General features: G+C 32.1%; 1 protein-coding gene across 1 annotated transcript in view; it reads right to left on the reverse strand.

Annotated features, from left to right (window-relative positions):
• unc5ca (unc-5 netrin receptor Ca) overlaps nucleotides 1-21,962 on the reverse strand; it is a 189,326-nt gene that overhangs the window by 99,141 nt on the left and 68,223 nt on the right. Inside the window, exons 4-5 of the mRNA XM_073840130.1 lie at nucleotides 15,696-15,929; nucleotides 3,581-3,724 (exon numbers count right to left, since the gene is read on the reverse strand). Coding sequence (XP_073696231.1) covers nucleotides 3,581-3,724; nucleotides 15,696-15,929 — 378 coding nt within the window. The remainder of the gene's footprint in view (nucleotides 1-3,580; nucleotides 3,725-15,695; nucleotides 15,930-21,962) is intronic.

The raw sequence follows: 21,962 nt of genomic DNA on the forward strand, positions 1-21,962 counted from the left end.
AACATTTATCACTAAACACAGTGCCTAAATTAATAATATATAAAATATACAATATTTAAAGTCATTAACTAATTGAATATAAATATATCAGTATAAACAGTTTCTAAACTAATAATTTTAGTAATATGGATATATATCCAGTCTCTAAACTATTCATATATAAAAGTCACTAAAGTCATCAAATATAGGTTTCTAAATTAATACTATATCAATTATAAAATAATTTACATCACTAAACTAATCAAATATAACACTGATCACTATATACAGACCTAAAACTATCAAAATATTAAATAATTTAGTCAGTAATCAGATAAAACACAGTTATGTTTTATTTGATTAGTGACTAAATATTTTATATTTCAAAATGTTATTAATTTATATTTATTTTTTTATAAATATTTATAAATATTTAAAAAATAGTTTTAAATAATGTATGTATGTACATAGATACATACATAGATAGATAGATCTAGTTTCTAAACTATCAATATATAATTTTTTTTATATATATACAGTTTTATGACTTGAGTATAGTGATAAATGTTATATGTGTTATATACATGTTTAAATTTTTTTATTTCATATGTTATTATTTTAGAAGCTATATATAGTGAATATGTCTTATATTTGATTTGTTTAGTGACTGAATATTTTACATATTAATAGTTTTAAGACTGGATATATGTCCACATATATTAAATAATTATATATTATTATAATATTTTACATAAAATAAATATTGTATAACATTTATTATAAATTAATAATATAATCAAATATAAAATATTTAGTCATTAAACAAACACCTAAACTAAAAATAAGTTGTACAGTTGTCATAGAAATTGGCTTGTGTTATAATTCTAAAATATAACATATGAATAACATTCTCTCTATAATGTAAAAATAGCATAAACTTTCAGACGCAGATTCAAGCATCCATCACGATCCAAACAAACCTTCATAAAAAGTGCTGTGCCTGTGATCTATATGAACCCATGGTGTCCACACACACACAGAGAGAGAGAGAGAGAGAGAGAGAGAGAGAGAGAGAGAGAGAGAGAGACAGTGTTTGCGTGTCACATACTCACATGAATTTATTTGGGCACTAAATTTGTGTTTGGTGGTGAATCAGTGAGATAATCTATCATCTTGTTCAATCTTCCTGTCATGTCCGTCTCTCTCTCTGTGATAGTGAGTGTGTTTTTGTGCGAGTGTGTTTGTATCTTTGTGTGTGTCGGCATGTGACAGAGAGAGAATTTCTGCTCTGTTCAATCACCCATAAAACAACCCAGTTGAGAGTTCCCACAATGCCCCTCTGCTCACAATAGTATGCCTGAATGAGTGAACAAACAGCTACTGTATGTAAATATATCTACATATCTGGGGACTTTCCATTCAAAATCTGTTTTTAAGCTAATTACTAAGATATGTTGCTATCATCTATATATCTGTTTGTCTATATATCTGTCCACCCATCTGTCTATCTATTTCTATTCATCCATCTATCTATTTATCTATCTTTTTGTCTATATCCATCTGTTTATCCATCTATCTATCCATCTGTCAGTCTATTCATCCGTCTATCCTTCAATATTTATCTATCCATCCGTCTGTCCATCTATCCATCCATCTATCCTTCAATCCATCTGTCTAATTATCTATCTATCAGTCTATCCATTCTTTTGTCCATCTATCTAACCATCTATTGGTCTATTTATCTATCTATCTAGCCATCTGTCTGTTCGTTTATCCATCTATCCATCTGTTTATCTGTCTATCTATCCATCTATCGGTCTATCGGTCCATCTATATGTCTGTCAATCCATCCGTCTATTGGTCTATTTATCTATTTGTCCATCTATCATCCATCTATTCATCCGTCTATCTATCTGTCTGTCTATCCATTCATTTATCCATCCGTCCATCTATCTGTCTATACGTCTATCGATCCATCTGTCTATCCATCTATTCATCCATCTATCCATTTGTCTATCCGTCCATACATCCATCCATCCGTCTGTTCTTTATCCATCTGTCTATTTATCCATCTATCGGTCTTTCAGTCCATCTATCCATCCATCTATTGGTCTATTTATCTATCTATCCATCCGTCTATCTATCCATCTGTCTGTCTGTTCTTTATCCATCAATTCATCTGTCTATTTATCCATCTATCAGTCTTTCAGTTTATCTATCCATCTGTCTATCCATCCACCTATGTGTCTATTTATCTATCTATCCATCCATCTGTCTGTTAATTTATCCATCTATCCATCTATCAGTCTTTCAGTCCATCTGTCTATCCATCCATCTATTGGTCTATTTATCTATCTATCCATCTGTCTATCCATCCGTCTGTCTATCTATTGGTCTGTCTATCCATCCATCTGTCTATCCATCCATCTGTTCTTTATTCATCTATACATCAGTCTATTTATCCATCTATTGGTCTTTCAGTCCATCTATCCATCTGTCTATCCATCCATCTATTGGTCTATTTATCTATCTATCCATCCGTCCATCTATCGGTCTATCGATCCGCCTGTCTATCCATCCATCTATTGGTCTATTTATCTATCCATCTGTCTATCTGTCTGTCTGTTAATTTATCCATCTACCCATCCATCTATCGGTCTTTCAGTCCATCTATCCATCTGTCTATCCATCCATCTATTGGTCTATTTATCTATCTATCCATCCGTCCATCTATCGGTCTATCGATCCGCCTGTCTATCCATCCATCTATTGGTCTATTTATCTATCTATCCATCTGTCTATCTGTCTGTCTATTCGTTTATCCATCTATCCATCCATCTATCGGTCTTTCAGTCCATCTATCCATCTTTCTTTCCATCCATCTAATGGTTATTTATCTATCTATCCATCCATCCACCCATTCGCCTATCTATCCATCTCTCAACCATCTATATGTCTGTATATCCATTCATCCTCCTGTCTGTCTATCCATTAATCCACCCATTCAAACACCACATTGATTTATTTAGCACTGATTCTGAAAGCATCTTGAGAGGAAGTTTCTTGTGTTGTACTTCCAGTCAGCTTCAGCCTCTGTGTCTCTTTGTCTGTCTCTCTCTCTCTTACACACACACACACACACACACACACACACACACACACACACACACACACTCAGCTCGAGACGACAGAGGGAGAGTGAAGTGCCCTTGGGTCGCACTGATAACCTGCTCCAACTCACACAGACTCAAGATGAACTGCAGGAAATTAACAAGATTAATATGACCATAAAGCGATGTCCAGACAGTCCCCCGTGTGTGTGGGTTTGTGTCTGTGTGTGTTTGTGTGCTCCAGACTGTCTCCTGTCTGCAGACTCTGATCTGCATAAATGCTCCATTACCTTCAGCCAGCTTACAGACTTTCTCACAGACTGTGTGTGTGTGTGTGTGTGTGTGTGTGTGTGTGTGTGTGTGTGTGTGTGTGTCAATAAACATGAAGCCAAAGTGTCTGTCAGACAGAGAAATCTCCTGCAGTCAGAGCAGACAGAGCAAAGACTGCTCTCATAAAAGCACTGTGTGTGCGCGAGTGTGTTTATACTCACATGCAATGCGGACGTGCACCTTGCGGCTCTTGGTGGTTCCTGCAGAGCTCCAGGCGACACATTGGCACCAGTAATCTTCCAAACCAAACAACTCTTCCACCTGCTGCCGGGAGATCTCGATCCGCGCTTCCCTCACCACCAAACCTGCACACACACACACACACACACACACACACACACACATATGCACATGCATCAGTCTCACGTCGCCAGACGTTTGACTATCGGCACAGCGTCTGGGCCAAACTGACTGAGAAATGCACAGATTTCTGCCAAAACTGCTAACCCGATTGCACATTTAAAATCAAATGTGTACATAACCAGGCAATCCAATCAAAATATCTGCATTACAAGTACATGCAGAAAAAGTGGAGCTGCATGAGTTTTGTGAGATTCAGCTGATCAAAGAAGCCTCAGGATGGCTGTGTTTGCCTTTGCTAACATATCTAAAAAATATGCCAAGAACGCTTTCTTTTCATGTTGCTAACTAAACAAGAGACAGGATTTTTGTGTAAACATGCACGTCTCGAAGCGTTCTTGTAGCTCAAACGGCAGAGCTAGAAATCTCAAGGTCATGGGTTTGAATTGATAAACTGTACAGTTTGAATGCAATTTAAGTCAGATAGGATAAAAGTGTGTGTCAAATGCAATAAATGTTAAATATACAAACATTTCAGCCATATGCTGAATGAGAGCACATCTTCAAAAGATATTAGATTGCAGGTAAAAAATATATATCCTGTTAATTTCATGGATAAACTGGCACCTGGTTGGCAACTGGTTGACTTTAAATAAAAAATAAAATAAAATAAATTAAAATTAAATAAATAAAAAATACAATTTAATGAGCATTTTGTGCATTTTTAATATTAATATTTACCACAAATTATATATGAATTCATAGTTGTTTAGAATTAAATCATAATTAATACCATAATTCATTGTCCTTTGTAGGTTCACCAAAAATATTATTTGATATGAATAAACCAACATGACTACATTATGTTACAGAAGAGGTTCCTATAAACTTTTTTTTGTCAGCTAAACCTCTTTGATGTACAATATTTAATATTTCAATAATTTAGAAACACATTCGCATTAATGGTTCTCTGATGCCTGTTAATATTCACAAGACATGGAGGTAAACTTACAATATTTAATCTTGTTTAAATAGTTTTGTCATTTATTTTTGTTTGTTTTTAATTTTACAATTACTTATTTATTTTAATTGTACTTTTAATCTAATTTAATTAGACTTTCATTAACTCACAAATCCCTCACAGTCAGATCAGGCAGAAATAAATAAATGGCAACATTTAATTACAATTAAAAAACTTAATTCCATTTATACACAGTATGCTCATCAGGGTTATGAAATAAAACTCAAACACTTTTAAAAATGTTGCTTGAAACTAAATATACTTTACATTTAAAATATTAAATTTAAATTTAAAACTTAAATTATCTCAGCTAGGTGCAAAGGCAACATTTATAATTTTAATTTGGCTTCACCTGAAGTACTAAAATAATTAAAATGAGATAAAACTAGTAAATAACAATGAATAAAAAACTAAAAACAAAAACGAATAAAATTCCAAAAATTCCCAAATCTTAAATCCCAAAAGTCACTCAAATTAAAGTGAAAAGAAAAGGCATACAAATAAAATCCTATTCAAAATATGAACAAAAAAACATAATAAATTGTGACCATGGACCACAAAACCAGTCTTAAATAGCACTGGTATATTTGCAGCAATAGCCAAAAATATATGGGTCAAAATTATCCATTTTTCTTTTATGCCAAAAATCATTAGGATATTAAGTAAACATCATCTTCCATGAAGATATTTTGTACATTTTCTACCGTACATATTTCAAAACTTAATTTTTTGATTAGTAATATGAATTGCTAAGAACTTCATTTGCACAACTTTAAGGCAGTTTTCTCAGTATTTGGATATTTTTGCACCCTCAGATTACAGCCTTTTAAATCTCAACCAAATATTGTCCTATCCTAAATTACTTATTTATTAGGCTTTTAATTGATGTATACATTTCAATTGACAATAAATGACCCTTATGACTGGTTTTGTGGTCCAGAAATATCAGTGATACTAAAATAACACTTATTCAAAAACATTTTTCTTATAGTTTCCAAATCTGTATGACCGTGTAACACAGGCTGTTGTAAAATGTTGTGCATAACGTTCGCGCAAAAATGCATAAATCAGGCCTGACAAAGCTGTTTGTGCATAAAGTTCCTCAGATGCCCGCAAACAGATTCTGGGGCTTCAAATCTCCCACCACACCAGTGTCGATCACGCTGATGTCGCATGATGCAAGTGAGATGTTTTTTTATATATATTTTAGTGCCCTGCCAGTATACTTCCGCACTTGTGTTGTACATGTATAAATAATGAACCTCTCAATGTCTCCATGAAATATTCCCTGATAGGAATCAATAGTTCACACTTACCCTCTGAGTTTATTTGTTTTAGTGCTTTGGGTGTTTGTGTTTATGCGTTTGGTGCAGAATGCTGGATGTGAACGGCAGAAACCTGTAGCCTTGAACACAAGGAGCGAGGCGAAAAGACACACTTACTTACACACATGAATGTTTAAACAAACATCACTCACGGTCAAGCAGCTATAAAGGAGAGGAGAGCGGGATTCACGCAGGATGAGGTGAAGAATGACGATCTAACTGCGCTTTACAGTCTAGAACTCAATGCCGTGAGTGAAGCAGACACACGTACTGCAGTGGTTTCTGTGAGGTTTATATCCGTATGACAACTTTTGGGAAACTTGTATGTATCTTCTGTAGCCTCTGAATGGCAGTGCTAAATAAAACAAATATGATATTAAGGCAAAATAAGACAAATGTACACATCTCCATTATGTTCAAAAGTTTTCACTTAATGCATTGTTTTTCCCTCTGAAGCATCAGTGAGTGTTTGAACCTTCTGTAATAGTCCCTCAGTTGTCCTTAGTGTAAAAAAGATCGATCTCAAAATCATACAGTCATTGTTGGAAAGGGTTCAAATACACAAAAAAAATGGGACCTGAAGGATTTTTCTGAAGAACAGCAGGCAGTTTAACTGTTCAGGACAAACAACTCATGAACAACTATTACTAAAAAAAAAAAACACACAGTTGTGAATCATTCAGGTAACAACACAGTATTAAGAATCAAGTTTATGCAAACTTTTGAACGGGGTAATTTTTACAAATTCAACTATTATTTTCTCTTGTGGACTCTATGTAAACATTCGGGTCAGTACTAAATAAACATTAACATGTGTATGATTGCTTTTATTTTGGTAAAATAACTAACATTTTGCAGATTCTGAAAGGGGGATGTAAACTTTTGACCTCAACTGTATTAAATAGGATATGAATAGATTTTAACATTTCTTAATTTTTACATTTACTTATTGTTCAAACCCTCAAGTCTCCGTGATATTCTGTTGTCTAGATATTCTTCAGGTCCTGTTGGATTTTTTTCCCACTTGTTTTATTGTCAAGCAGGTGAAAATCTTATACTTGATCACTCAGTAAAGTATCAGCACACCTCTCTTCAAAAACACATGATTTGAGGAATCATTCATGTCTGAAGCACAAACACTGCGGGACGACTCACGCTGAACCTTAACATTTAGTGTTTTTTCAAGGCACTATGAGCACTAGCAATAATAATGCTGCCTTAAAAACACCTCTAACAATGAGTGCTGGATGAATATCAATACGGCGCTGCCTTGCAAGCATAAAAACACACCAAGTATGTAAAAGCACACACACATAAAAACAGGCAGAAAATCAATGACAGCAATAATGGGATGGGGTGCGTTTACAACGAGATCTGTAAGAGCACACACACACACACACTTTTTTTTTGAATTATTGTGAATATGAATTTAAAACTGGCACGAAACTGAATTCCTGTTGAGATTTTCTCTTTGGGATGTCTGTCAAGAACAGAAGAAAAACTGTGCATGCGAATAATGTTCACAAACATACATCGCTCAAAGGTTTGGAGCCAGTAAGATTTTTTAAATGAAATAAATCGCTGTATTCAGCTAGGATGCAACAAAATGCTGTTCTTTTGAAATGTCTATTCATCAAAAAATATCAGGGTTTCCACAAATATGCAAATGAGCATATTAGAAAGATTTCTACAGGATTATATGACACTGAAGACTGGAGGAATGCTGCTGAAAATTCAGCTTTGGATGACAGAAATAAATTGCATTTTAAAATAAAGTCAAATAGAAAATGGTTGTTTTAAATAGTAACAATAATATTTCACAATATTACTGTTTTTAAAGTATTTTTGATCAAATAAATGTAGCCTTACAAAGTTTATATCCTGCAATTTTGACTTTTTTTCTTGCAATTGCTAGTTTGAGATATAAACTTGCAATTGTGAGTTATAAAGTCCATTTCTGAGGAGAAAAAAAGACTGTTCACAGAATTGCGAGTTCATATTTCACAATTCTGACAATAACTCGCAATTGTGAGTTCATTTCACTCAGTTCTGACCTTATTTCTCACAATTGCTAGTTTATATCTCACAACTCTGTGTAAAAAAAGTCAGAATTGTGAGATATAAACTCACAATTTAGAAAACAATTGTGAGAAATAAACTCGTAATTGACTTTTATCTTGCAGTTCTGACTTTTTCTCAGAATTGTGTGATATATACTCTGATTTTCCTAATTTTCCATTCCTAAAAAGAAAAAAAAGACTGATATGTTCAGTTATGACTTAACTCGCAATTGTGAGTTTATATCACACAAGTCTGACTTTTTCCTCGCAATTGCGAGTTTATATCACACAGTTCTGACCTCATTTCTCAGAATTGCGAGTTTATATCTCGAGAAAATGTATAACTCGCAATTGTGAGTTTATATCCCACAATTCTGACTTTTTCCTTGCAATTGTGAGTTTACATCACACAGTTCTGACCTTTTTCTCGCAATTGCGAGCTTGCATCTCGCAATTCTGACTTTTTTCTCAGAATTGTGTGATATATAAACTCTCCATTCCTGAGGAGAAAAAAAAAACTTTTTTCCTCACAGTTGCGAGTTTATATCCCACAGTTCTGACTTTATTTCTCAGAATTGCAAGTTTCTGTCCTACAATTCTGACTTTATACCTCGCAATTGCGAGTTTATATCCCACAATTCTGACTTTTTCTCACAATTGCAAGTTTATATCATGCAATTCTGACTTTATAACTCATAATTGCAACTTTTTATCTTACAATTCTGACTTTTTTCTCAGAATTGCAAGTTTATATCTCATAATTCTGATGCTTGCATGTTTGTATCACACAATTCTGAGACAAAAACGTCAGAATTGTGAGATAAGTTGCAATAATGTTTTTTTTTTTTTTTTTTATTTAGTCGCGTAAACGTGCCTTCATACAAATCCTATCACTATTGCCCACCAAAAAGTCAGAATTGAAGATATAAACTTCAAATTCTGAAAAATAAAGTCAGAATTGTGAGATATAAACTCGCAATTTAGAAAACAATTGTGAGATATAAACTCGCAATTCTTTTTTCTCGCAATTGCGAGTTTGTATCTTGTAATTCTCACTTTTTCTCAGAATTGTGTGATATAAACTCGGATTTTCCTAATTTTCTATTCCTAAAAAGAAAAAAAAGACTTAACTCAAAAATGGTGACTTTATATCACACAAGTCTGACTACATTTCTCACAATTGCGAGTTTAAAGTCAGAATCGCAACTCCATTCCAGATTGCAAGTCCATTCCTGAGGGGGAAAAAAAAGACTGATATGTACACAGAATTGCGAGTTTATGTCTCTCAATTCTGACATAACTCACAGTTGTGAGTTTATATCACACAATTCTGACCTAATTTCTCAGAATTGCGAGTTTATATCCCACAATTCTGACTTTATACCTCGCAATTGCGAGTTTATATCCCACAATTCTGACCTTTTCTCACAATTGCAAGTTTATATCATGCAATTCTGACTTTATAACTCATAATTGCAACTTTTTATCTTACAATTCTGACTTTTTTCTCAGAATTGCAAGTTTATATCTCATAATTCTGATGCTTGCATGTTTGTATCACACAATTCTGAGACAAAAACGTCAGAATTGTGAGATAAGTTGCAATAATGTTTTTTTTATTTTTTATTTAGTCGCGTAAACGTGCCTTCATACAAATCCTATCACTATTGCCCACCAAAAAGTCAGAATTGAAGATATAAACTTCAAATTCTGAAAAATAAAGTCAGAATTGTGAGATATAAACTCGCAATTTAGAAAACAATTGTGAGATATAAACTCGCAATTCTTTTTTCTCGCAATTGCGAGTTTGTATCTTGTAATTCTGACTTTTTCTCAGAATTGTGTGATATAAACTCGGATTTTCCTAATTTTCTATTCCTAAAAAGAAAAAAAAGACTTAACTCAAAAATGATGACTTTATATCACACAAGTCTGACTTCATTTCTCACAATTGCGAGTTTAAAGTCAGAATCGCAACTCCATTCCAGATTGCAAGTCCATTCCTGAGGGGGAAAAAAAAGACTGATATGTACACAGAATTGCGAGTTTATGTCTCTCAATTCTGACATAACTCACAGTTGTGAGTTTATATCACACAATTCTGACCTAATTTCTCAGAATTGCGAGTTTATATCCCACAATTCTGACTTTATAACTCGCAATTGCATCTTATCTTACAATTCTAACTTTTTCCTTGCAATTGCAAGTTTATATCCCACAATTCTGACTTTATAAAATAAATAAATAAATAAATAAATAACGGCAATAACAATTAAAAAAATACAAATAAAAAAATATCTTGCAATTCTGACTTTATAACACGTAATTGCAACTTTTTATCTAACAATTCTGACTTTTTTCAGAATTGCGAGTTTATATCTTTCACACAAAACCCATAACTATTGCCCACTAAAAAATAAATGATCCGTCTTCTAGAAAACAATGGAAGCTTACTTGACTTTGTGAATGTGGCAGAGACTTTTCTAAAAGCCGTTCTGTTGTGTAAACATACTAACACATCTGTTTAAATGAGGCCCTGTGAGACAAAGACCGCAGCAGTAAAGAGACTTTCTGACTGAACCAGATAATGAGGCTCGATCTGAATCTTCAGCAGGATTTGGAAACACAAAACACTCATCACACTCATCACGAGCCGATTACACACCAGCTTTCATGACAAGGAACAGATTTAACCTTGTTTACCCACAATCGCCAAAACGAACAATGAAATTGATTCATAACGATATTACACCAGCCCAAATAGAGACAGATAGCGATGCCAGAGGGAGCTCGCGGCCGGCGAACAAAGACAGACCTAAACCAAACAGCGAGAGAGAAAATCTAATTAAAAGCATAAACTATATCTCTCTCGCTCTAAATCTCTTTCTCCCTCACACACGCACTATAATTTTTTATGATAAACGTTACCGTCGCACATTAAGGCCCCTCGATAAAGTTCAATGACAGTGTTTAGAGCAGTCGTTGCCGTTTCTGCGGCCCATAATAACTCCACGCTCTGACCTCGAGTAATATCCGAGGTGTGATTATGACAGTAAAGTTTCCACCGCAGAGATATTAGAGCAGAATTACTGCGGCGGGTTGATATCAAAGATCCATTAGAGTCATTAGCTCAATAGGAGCTTGTTAACCTCTGCGTAATGAATTGAGCTCTTCGCTCGCCCACACCGACAGCGGCTCGTGTCGGGTTCTCCTGCGGTGAGGTGATTGCGCTTCAGCCTCAGCCAATACATGCTATTTTCATTCTGAATGATCGAACATTAGCGGAGGCCTGCTAGCGCTTTCTCAACCTTGAAATGCACGGCAGTGTTTCTGCCTTCTACAGCAAACATTAGGCCTAAAACATATTCAAATACGTGTTGTATTCTTAGCGCTGCTGCATTTGATTCACCCAAATCATCTTATTTTATTGCTAAATGTCTTATTCAACAAGAATGCATTAAATTGATCAGAAGTGACAGCATATTAGAATGATTTCTGAAAGGATAATGTGACACTGAAGACTGGAGTAATGATGCTGAAAATTCAGCTTTGCGTCACGAGAATAAATTGCATTTTAAAATATATTCAAATAGAAAACTGTTATTTCAAGGCGACACACTGCAGGTGAATAGGGTCAAAAGTTAAGGTTGCCCAGTTAATTGATTACATTGATAATTGCAAACATTTTTTTGTATTACACATTTTCTAAAATGTTACATTTAAATATGCAAATGAGGCATTATTTATTGAAATAGGCGCTAGTTTGCATACATTTCTAGTACAAAAATCTAAACATTGGATGAAGTCAGTTTCAAAACTCTTGTTTATTTTATTTTTTACATATTAGAGTCAAATGTTTTTACAGAGGGGATTTTGGGCATCTCATTTTGTCACTCTATAATTCCGAAAAAACTTTGAACAGACAGCAATTTTTGGGGGGAATAAAATGTTGTATAAAATCAAGCTAATTATATATGAACAAATCCCTCTGTAAAAGCCTTCAGGATATAGACAGGAATAAAAATGTAAAGTTTGGTGTGTGTAAGTGCTGCTGAATTGGAGATTTATGGCTCAGTGTAGGAGAAGAAACTCATTTTGAGAAAACGCCATTTAAAAATATGTATTTTAATAGAAATCTATTGACACAAATAGATAAAGTGCTATAAAAGAAACATGGATGTTTTCTTTCCACTAGTCTAAAAAAACACACTTTATGAAACACCAAAAAGCCTAAAATCTCAAACTTGACAGGTGCATGAAAAAAACATGTTTTTGCCTGCAGTTTCTCCCCTTAGATTTTAACAATATTTTATAATATTACTGATTTTATCATATTTTTAACAAATAAATACAGCCTCAGTGAGCAGAAGTGACTTCTTTAAACATTGAAAAGTTATAAAATCACCAAACTTCTGAAGGTAGTAGTAGATCATTAAAATCTGTAATTTATGTTTCATTTGCACTTCCTAATCTACCAATACAGTAACCAATAAGCCAATACCCATCTGTTCTGCACTCATGGTTTTTATATGTCCATGCAAGTTAAAGTTTCTCTGTATAAAACTTTTTGAAAGTGGGGAAAAATGACTTAGTGTACCTTTTAACTATGAATTGCAGTGTATTAGCTTTTGGCTATCACCAAAAGTGGACCTGGATCACTGACTGTTCTTGGCTTTTACTCTGTATTCTGTTCTCAGTATCATCAAATCCTTCCCTGGGAATTGAACCCATGAACTTAGTGTTGCCAATTATGGAAGCCCGTTTCCACCACTAAATAAAAGTAACTGCAACTTTTTCAACTCGGAATAACAAGTTATAAAGTTAGAATTGTGAGATATAAACTCACATTTGTAGAATTATCTCACAATACTGATGTTTTTTTCATGCAATTCTTAATTTTTTTCATAACTGTGAGATAGAAACACAATTGCAAGTTATAAAGCCCAATTTTGAGAGGAAAGACTGATATGTTCTCAAAATTGTGAGTTTAACTCACAATTCTGACTTAACTCACAATTGTGCATTATGAAGTCAGAATTTTGAGTTTGTCTCTTGCAATACTGACTTAATTTCTCAGAATTGTTTATATCATGCAATTTTAAATAAAAAAACGAGTTTATATCATGCAATTCTAATTTCATTTCTCAGAACAGCAAGTTTATCTCTCATAATTCTAAGAAAAAAGTCAGATACGATAAAAAGTCGCTATTGACTTAAAAATTTTTATTTAGTACTGAAAATAGGCTTCCATAGCTACTGCTTGAATATAATATTATTAATATTATAATTAGTGCTGGGCAACAATTAATCACGATAAATCGCTTTCAAAATAAATAAAAGTTTTTAAATAAAATGTGTGTGTGTACTGTGTATATTTATTATGTATATAAAAAGAAACAGACATACAGTATATATTTAAAAAATATTTACATGTATATATTTATATTTATATAATTTATATATAAATATGTAAAATATAAACATTATTTTTTTCTTAAATATACATGCATGTGTGTGTATTTATATATACATAAATAGTGTACACACATATTATGTACACAAAAACTTTTATTTTAGATGTGATTAATTGCAATTAATTATCGTCCAGCACTAATTATAATACTATGGACTTAACTGCACTAAGAAACTAATTTTGCAACAGTGACACTTACTGAACTGAACTGAATCAACATCGAACTGGCTTCGAAAAAAATTTCACTCAGAAATTGGTAGCAAATTTCACAAATAATTGCTAAGAAAAGGCAAGTAACGCATTAAATCAAACATGGATTTTCAGAAAGACTGAAATGTCATTTTCTTGTATAACAGACTCCAATAATCTGTTTTATTTACAATTTTTTTTTTAAATGACAGTGTTCCTGAATTGAACTGGTTTCCTAGTTGATGAACTTTGCAATACTGACAGTTTTTGAACTGAACTGAATCAACATTAAACTAAAATTATCTAAATAATGACATTATTCATAATTTTACAACATTAACACTGTCATTTTCTCATTTAGTTCACTTCCAGAATAAAAATTCCCTAATAATTTTCTCACCCCCATGTCATCCAAGATGTTCATGTCTTTCTTTCTTCAGTCGCAAAGAAATTAAGGTTTTTGTGGAAAGCATTCCAGGATTTTTCTCCATATAGTGGATTTCAATGGTGGTCCAAATTGCAGTTTCAATGCAGCTTCAAAAGGCTCTACACAATCCCTGCCGAAAAATAAGGGTCTTATCTAGTGAAACGATCGGCCACAAAAAAATAAAAATAAATAAATTTTTTACTTTTTAACCATAAATGCTCGTTTTGCACTAGTCTTAACGCATTACCTATTCTTTTTGGGAAAGTCACTCGCAGCTAGTTTTTCGTCTGTGTATTTTGGTACAGAAAGGTAGGGTAAAGAAAATAACTCCATCTCATTTTGGCTTCAAAATTGTCCGAAATCATTGTTTTATCTTTTTTTGTAAAGGGTGTTTGACTTTCTTTGCACATTCGCTTTGTAAAACTCTTGGTTGGCACTTCCAGCTATGTAATTTGTGAAGTCGAGCTAGTGCAGGACGAGCATTTGTGATTAAAAAGTATAAAAATGTGTACTTCTTTTTAAATGACTGATGGTTTTGCTAGAAAAGACCCTTATTCCTCGTCTGGGATCATGTAGAGCGCTTTGAAGCTGCAATGAAACTGCAATTCGGACCTTCAACCCATTGAAAAATCCTGAAATGTTTTCCTCAAAAACCTTAATTTCTTTCGACTGAAGAAAGAAAGACATGAACATCTTGGATGAGATGGGGGTGAGTAAATTATTAGGAAATTTTTATTCTGGAAGTGAACTAATCCTTTAATGTGTGTATGAAGTGCCATATAAATAAATATGACTTATATAAATGTAAATCACTTGTGTCTTTGGAGGCCAGTTTCTGCTGCAGAATAAAAAATAAGACTTTCATCAGAATTTAGAGTTTAGAGTTTTTCTCACACAGTTCAGACTTTTTTCTTACAATTCTAAAAAAAAAAAGAAAAATGATAATTGTGAGATATAAACTCAGAATTGCAACATATAAATGAATAATTATAAGATACAAACGTGCAATCGTGTGTAAAAAAATCTCAGAACTGTGAAAATAAACTCAAAATTGTGAGATTTAAACTCAGAATCCTAACTTTCTTTTTGAAATTCTGACTTCTTTTCAGAATTGTGAGAAACCCAGTTGCAAAAGTTGCAATTTTTATCCTGTGGCACAATCCTGAAACAAGCATCAAGCAGTCACTGAATGTCGTCTAGGTCATGTCTCTGTTCACACTTGGTGTTGACTAGACTTATTCCCTGTGTCCATAGCCGTCATATAAAGAAGCCTTCATAAAAAAGCTCTCATAACATTACATAAATAATACACAAACCTGTACGTGTCAGGAAGGGGTTTATCTATAGCTCTAGCAGCACCTTTAGCAATGAGAACCATGAATAAACCAGAGCTATCACGTTTTTATAGCACCTCAGAAAAGGCCGTAACGTTTCCGAGCCATAAAGGAGAGTGATGGTGAATGTGTGTGTGTGAGACTGACCCGACGTTTCGTCCACCCGCTCCTCTATGGTGTGTTCTCTCTGATGGACCCACTCGCCGTTGCATTTGAAGTAGATCTGAGCGGCGGGCGTGGCCGTGCAGTACAGATTGACAGCTTTGTTCTTGATGATGTAAGCGTCCTCTGGCTCCAGCAGGAAGTGTGGGAGGGGCTCAGGAGGGTCGCTGGGGAAGGTCTCCGGCAGCTCACCCAAACCTAACAGGAAGTCATCATCACCTGGAAAAAATAAGATACAGACAACATGAAGCATCAGGAAGTGAGTGGGGAATGCAGCGTTTTAAAATTTACATTAGATGATGGGTTTGAAAATGTACAATTTCAGTACATCTGGCATTAAAAAGTCCATTCAAAAGTTTGGGGTCAGCAAGATTTTTGAAAGAAATGAACACTTTGATTTAGCAAGAATGTATGAAAGTGGTCATTTTAATTTAGATTTTGAAATACAATATAAAACAGGTCTTTTAAATTGTAATAATATTTCACAATATTACTAATCAAAAGTGATATTTTAATTTACATTTTAAAGTATGTTACAACAGAAAATTGTTTTTTTTTTTTTTTTAATTTAATTATCAATTTTATATTGCAATAATACTGATCAGAAGTGATATTTTAATCTACATTTTAATTGATATTGCAAAATTAAACAGTTATTTTCATTTGTCAACATTTGAAATCAAGTGATTTTTAAATCTACATTGTAAAAGATATTACAATAAAAAACATTTTTTATTTTAATTTCATTAATCGATTTTACAAGATTACTCATAAAAAGTGATATTTTAAAACATATTGAAATATCAGTTATTTTAAAATATTTTACAATACTACTGATCAAAATTGATCATTTTTCAATTTCCATTTTAAAATACAAATGCTATTTTAAATTGTATTAATATTTCACAATACCACTGATTAAAAGTGACCATTTCAAAATATATTAAAATACAAAAGTTATTTTAAATTGTAATATTTCACAATACCACTAATCAAAAGCGGTCAATTTAATTCCGATATAAAACAGTTATTCTATTTTGAACATATATTTTACAATTTATTTTATCAAAAATATTTATGTAATTTATATAATATTTATAGAAGTTGTAATAATATTTCACAATATTACTGATCATTTTAATTTACATTTTAAAATATTTTAAAACATAACTTATTTTAAAATGTAATAATATTACACAATACCACTGATCAAGTAATCATTTTAATTTAAATTAGAAAATATAAAAGTTATTTTAAATTGTAATAATATTTCAAATATTTTCAATTATTATTATTTCAAATTAATAATATTTTAATGTACATGATAAAATATATAATAACACAAAACACTTAATTGAAATAGTAAGAACATTTCACAGTATTACTATTACAGTTATATTAACTGCAATAATGTTTCACAGTATTACTGTTTTTACTGCATTTACTAAATGCAGCTTTGGTGAACAGAAGAGACTTCTTTCAAAAACATTTTAAAAACCACAAACCCTTTGAGCGTTAGTGTGCATATAATTGAAACCCTGTATAAAAAGAGTATAAATTAGTTTCAGAATCTCTCGATATTGCAGAATAAACTTTTGCAGCAAAATCCCCATTACGCCAATTTATTCACAAATGTCAGTTTTCTCAGAGCCTCTTATACTGTAATTTGCGTCTGCTGAGCTCGTTTGGGGTCCGGAGGGGCTTCACATGCAGAAACTGGTGCAGACCTGTTTTTGGGTCTCATTATGAAACAGGATCTCACAGTTGTCTCTAACTGATCCCTGGTTAATGGAGTAACTGCTGCTTATTTTTAGCTCAAGTTCAAATAAACACGACGCTGTGAGATCTCTGACGTTACTCCCACGGCTCTGCTTTCAATACACACACTAATAAATGAATGAACAAACAAGCAAACTGATACCTGAATAAACAAATGAATGAATCTATGAACTAATGAACAAACGTGAATGGATGGGTTAACGCATTAATAAACAAATGAGTGAACATGTGAATGAACAAAAATCACTGCAAATAATGAATGCAAAAATCACAAATAGACCAAATAGAACAAATAAAACTTATGAATGAGCAAATTAACATGACTGAAGAAAATGAATAGACAAAACAACAAACACACAAATGTACACTTATGAACTTATGAACATATGAATGAACAAATGCAATAATTGAATGAATGAATCAATGAAACTGAATAAACTAATTAAAGAAGACATTTAAGAATATGTGAATGAACTGATGAATCAATCAAAAACGATTCAGCGAATGAACAAATGAACACACAAAAAAACAAATATAAATTATTACATTAATGAATTAATAAACAAACAAATAAATGATTGAACTGATGAAGGTAGCAAATGATGAAGAAAGAAATATGAACATATGAATGAATGGATGAATCATACAAACAAACTAATGAATCAACAAATACAGAAATAGATAAATGAACAAAAACTAATGAATGAACAAACAAAAAAATAACATGTCGGATTATTGAACAGAGAAAAGAACAAAGATGAATTAAAGCAATGGATGAATCAATCAACATACTAATGAATCAAAAGACACATAATTAGACAAAGAACAGAACGATGAAAAGACTAATGAATGAACAGATGAACATGTCTGAAAAAATGTATGAACAGACAAAAGAAACATATGCGTTAAAATTCAATGAAAGTATCAGCTAATGAAAGTATAAACAAATGATCCAATAAATTCAACTCAGAAACTATTGAACAAAGCCATTGAACATACACTCTTAAAAATAAAGGTGCTTTAAAACAATGCCATTGAAGAACCATTTTTGGTTCCACAGAGAATCATTCAGTCACAGGTTCTTTAAAGAACCATCTCTTTCTTACCTTTTTATAATCTGAAGCACCTTGTCAAAGGTGTTTAAAGGTTCTTTATGGAACCATTAAGAAAAAAAGATTCTTCTAAGGCATCGTGAAGCACCTTTATTTTTAAAAGTGTACAAATGAATCAATCAACAAACTAATAAACCAAAGAGAACAGAAATAGAAAAAGAAAACAAAGAAACTAATAAATAAACAAATGAACATGAATGAATTCATGAACAGAGACAAAATATTAAAAATTATATGCATCAGTAATGAATGAATAAATGACTATGAACGAATAAATGACAAACTATTGAAAGAATGGACAAATAAAAAATAAACTAATAAATATGAATTAATGAATGAATGAAAACCAACAAACATATGAATCATCTAATGAATCGAAGAACACAGAAATACACAAACGAATAGAACTGAATAATTAAACAAAGAATGAATCTACAAACTAATAAACAAACAAGAATAAATGAATCTATGAACAAACTAACAACAAAGAAGGAATGAATCTATGAATGAATGAACAAACAATAATTCTATGAATAAATAAACAAATAAGAATAAAGGAATGAATTTAAGAACAAACAAGCCAAATGAATGAATCTACAAACAAACAAAAATAAAGAAATAAATCTACAAACCGATGAAAAAACTTTGATTAATGAACAGACAAAAGAACAAACATTAATTAAAGTAATGAATGAATCAATTAATCAACAAACTAATGACTCAAAAGACACATAATTAGACAAAGAACAATGAAAAACTGAACGACTGAAAAATTAAAAAAATAATGAACAGACAAAAGAACAAACATGTGCATTAAAGTTCAATGATCAGCTAATGAAAGAATGAACAAATGATTTAATAAATTAAAGCAAGAAACTATTGAACAAAGCCATTGAACATAAGAATGAATCAATCAACAAACTAATGAACCAAAGAGAACAGAAATAGACAAAGAACAAAGAAATGAACGAATGAATAAATGAACATGAACAAATAAATGAACAAACTAATGAAAAAATAAACAAATCACAGAACAAATGAACTAAAAACCTATGAGCAAATGAATGAACCAACAAACATATGAATGAATAAATCATCTAATGAATCATTAGAACAAGAACAAAAACAAGCCAAATTATGAATCTATGAACCAACAAGAATAAAGGAATTAATCTATAATACAATGAATGAACAAATTAAAACATAACACTGTTTAATGAACCAAAAAAACCACTAACATGAATTAAAGAAATGAACGAACAATGGATGATTCAATCAACATACTAATGAATCAAAAGACACATAATTAGACAAAGAACAGAACAATGAAAGAACTAATGAATGAACAGATGGACATGACTGAAAAAATTAATGAACAGACAAAAGAACAAACATATGTGAAAGAATGAACAAATGATTCAATAAATTAAAGTAATAAGCTACTGAAACAAAGCCATACATACGAATGAATCAAGCAACAAACTAATGAACCAAAAAGAACAGAAATAGACAAATGAACAAAGAAACTAATGAATGAACAAATGACCATGAAGAGACAAAAGAATGAAAATGTATACATATTAGTAATGAATGAATAAATTAACATGAACATAAATGATAATTGAACAGGCAAAAGAACAAACATGAATAAAACTAATGAATGAACAGATGAACATGACTGAAATTATTAATGAACAGACAAAAGATATGCATTGAAGCAATGGAAGAAAAATTAAAGATATGATCATCTAATCATCGTAAACATACAAATGAAAAAAAAACAAAAAAAAATAAATAATAATGAACCAAAGAGAACGGAAATAGAAAATGAACAAAGAAACTAGTGAATGAAGAAATAAACATGAATTAATAAATAAATGAAGAGACAAAAGAATGAAAATGTATAAGTACTGAATGAATAAATGAACATATGAACAAACTAATAAAAGAATGAACAAATTACAGAATAAATAAACAAATGAATTAATAACCTGAGAAAATGTAACAGAAATAGACAAATGAATGACTGAATCATTAAAGTAAGAATAAATGAACATATAAACAAACAAAGTAATGAACGAATCAGTGAATGAACATATGAACAAACAAATGGTTAAACCGATGTACAGATCACTTCAAATCTCTCCTCTTAATTTCTGTAGCACAATTTCACTTCCAGCACAAATGCAGAGATCTTCAATACTACACAGACACACACGTGCACATAATGGATGGATCGTAACCCAGGATGCATCGATCCCTGGAGTCATCAATATATATACCGGATACTAACATTACACTAACACACACAATAAAAGACATGGCACGAGCGTCAGATTATTATTGAATGCCTCCATTAGATGCCCGCTGACCCGTCCGATGGCACGCGGTCCGGCTCATAACTCTTATCTGACTGTCTCACGCACACACAGAGCAGCTTTCACCCCAAATTAACACTCTGTAGGGTACATTACCTTCCATTAACGGGTCACGGCACAGCCATGCTATCTAATGACGGGCCGAGGGTCGCTTCTGTTTTGTTTGGGTCCGTGTCGTGTTTGCAAATGTTATTACGATACAAAAGATCTGAGATGGTTTATTTATTCAAATCCCAGATTAATCTTATACACACAAACAGTGTCTCTGTTATTTACTCTAGTAAAACACACAAACAAAACTGATACTCTACAAATAAAAGGCTTGAAACGTATGTAAAGTAGGGGTGGGGATCTTAACACCCTTAAAAATAAAGGTTCCAAAAGGGTGTTTTGCAGTGATAGAAGAACCATTTTTGGTTCCCCAAAGAACCTTTCAGTGAACAATTCCTAAAACAACCATTTTAAAACACATTTAACCATTTTAAAATACATTTTCGACTATAAAGAAGCTTTTTGTGCATTTGAAATGTTCCATGGATGTTCAAGGTTCTTTACAGAACTATTGATGCCAATAAAAACCCTTTATTTTTAAGAGTGTAAGCACCTCATGATCCGATGCGGTTCAATTCTGGGAATCATGATTCAATCCTAAATGGGTTTTACTGAATACCAAATTTAAACTATTTAACTTATTATTTAAGAAGGAATGAATTTATGATCACATGAACAAACAATAATAAATGAATGAATCTATGAATGAATGAACAAGTATGAAGGAATGAATCTATGAACAAATTAACAAAGAATAAAGCAATGAATCTATGAATTAATGAACAAACAAGAATAAATGAACAAATCTATGAACGAAAAAATGAAGGAATGAATCTACGAATGAATGAACAAGCAAGTAAATGAATGAATATATGAACAGAAAAAAACAAGAATGAAGGAATGAATCAACAAACTACTGAACAAACAAGAAG

This window comes from Garra rufa, chromosome 5 (genome assembly GCF_049309525.1).
Source record: "Garra rufa chromosome 5, GarRuf1.0, whole genome shotgun sequence".
Lineage (NCBI taxonomy): Eukaryota > Metazoa > Chordata > Actinopteri > Cypriniformes > Cyprinidae > Garra > Garra rufa.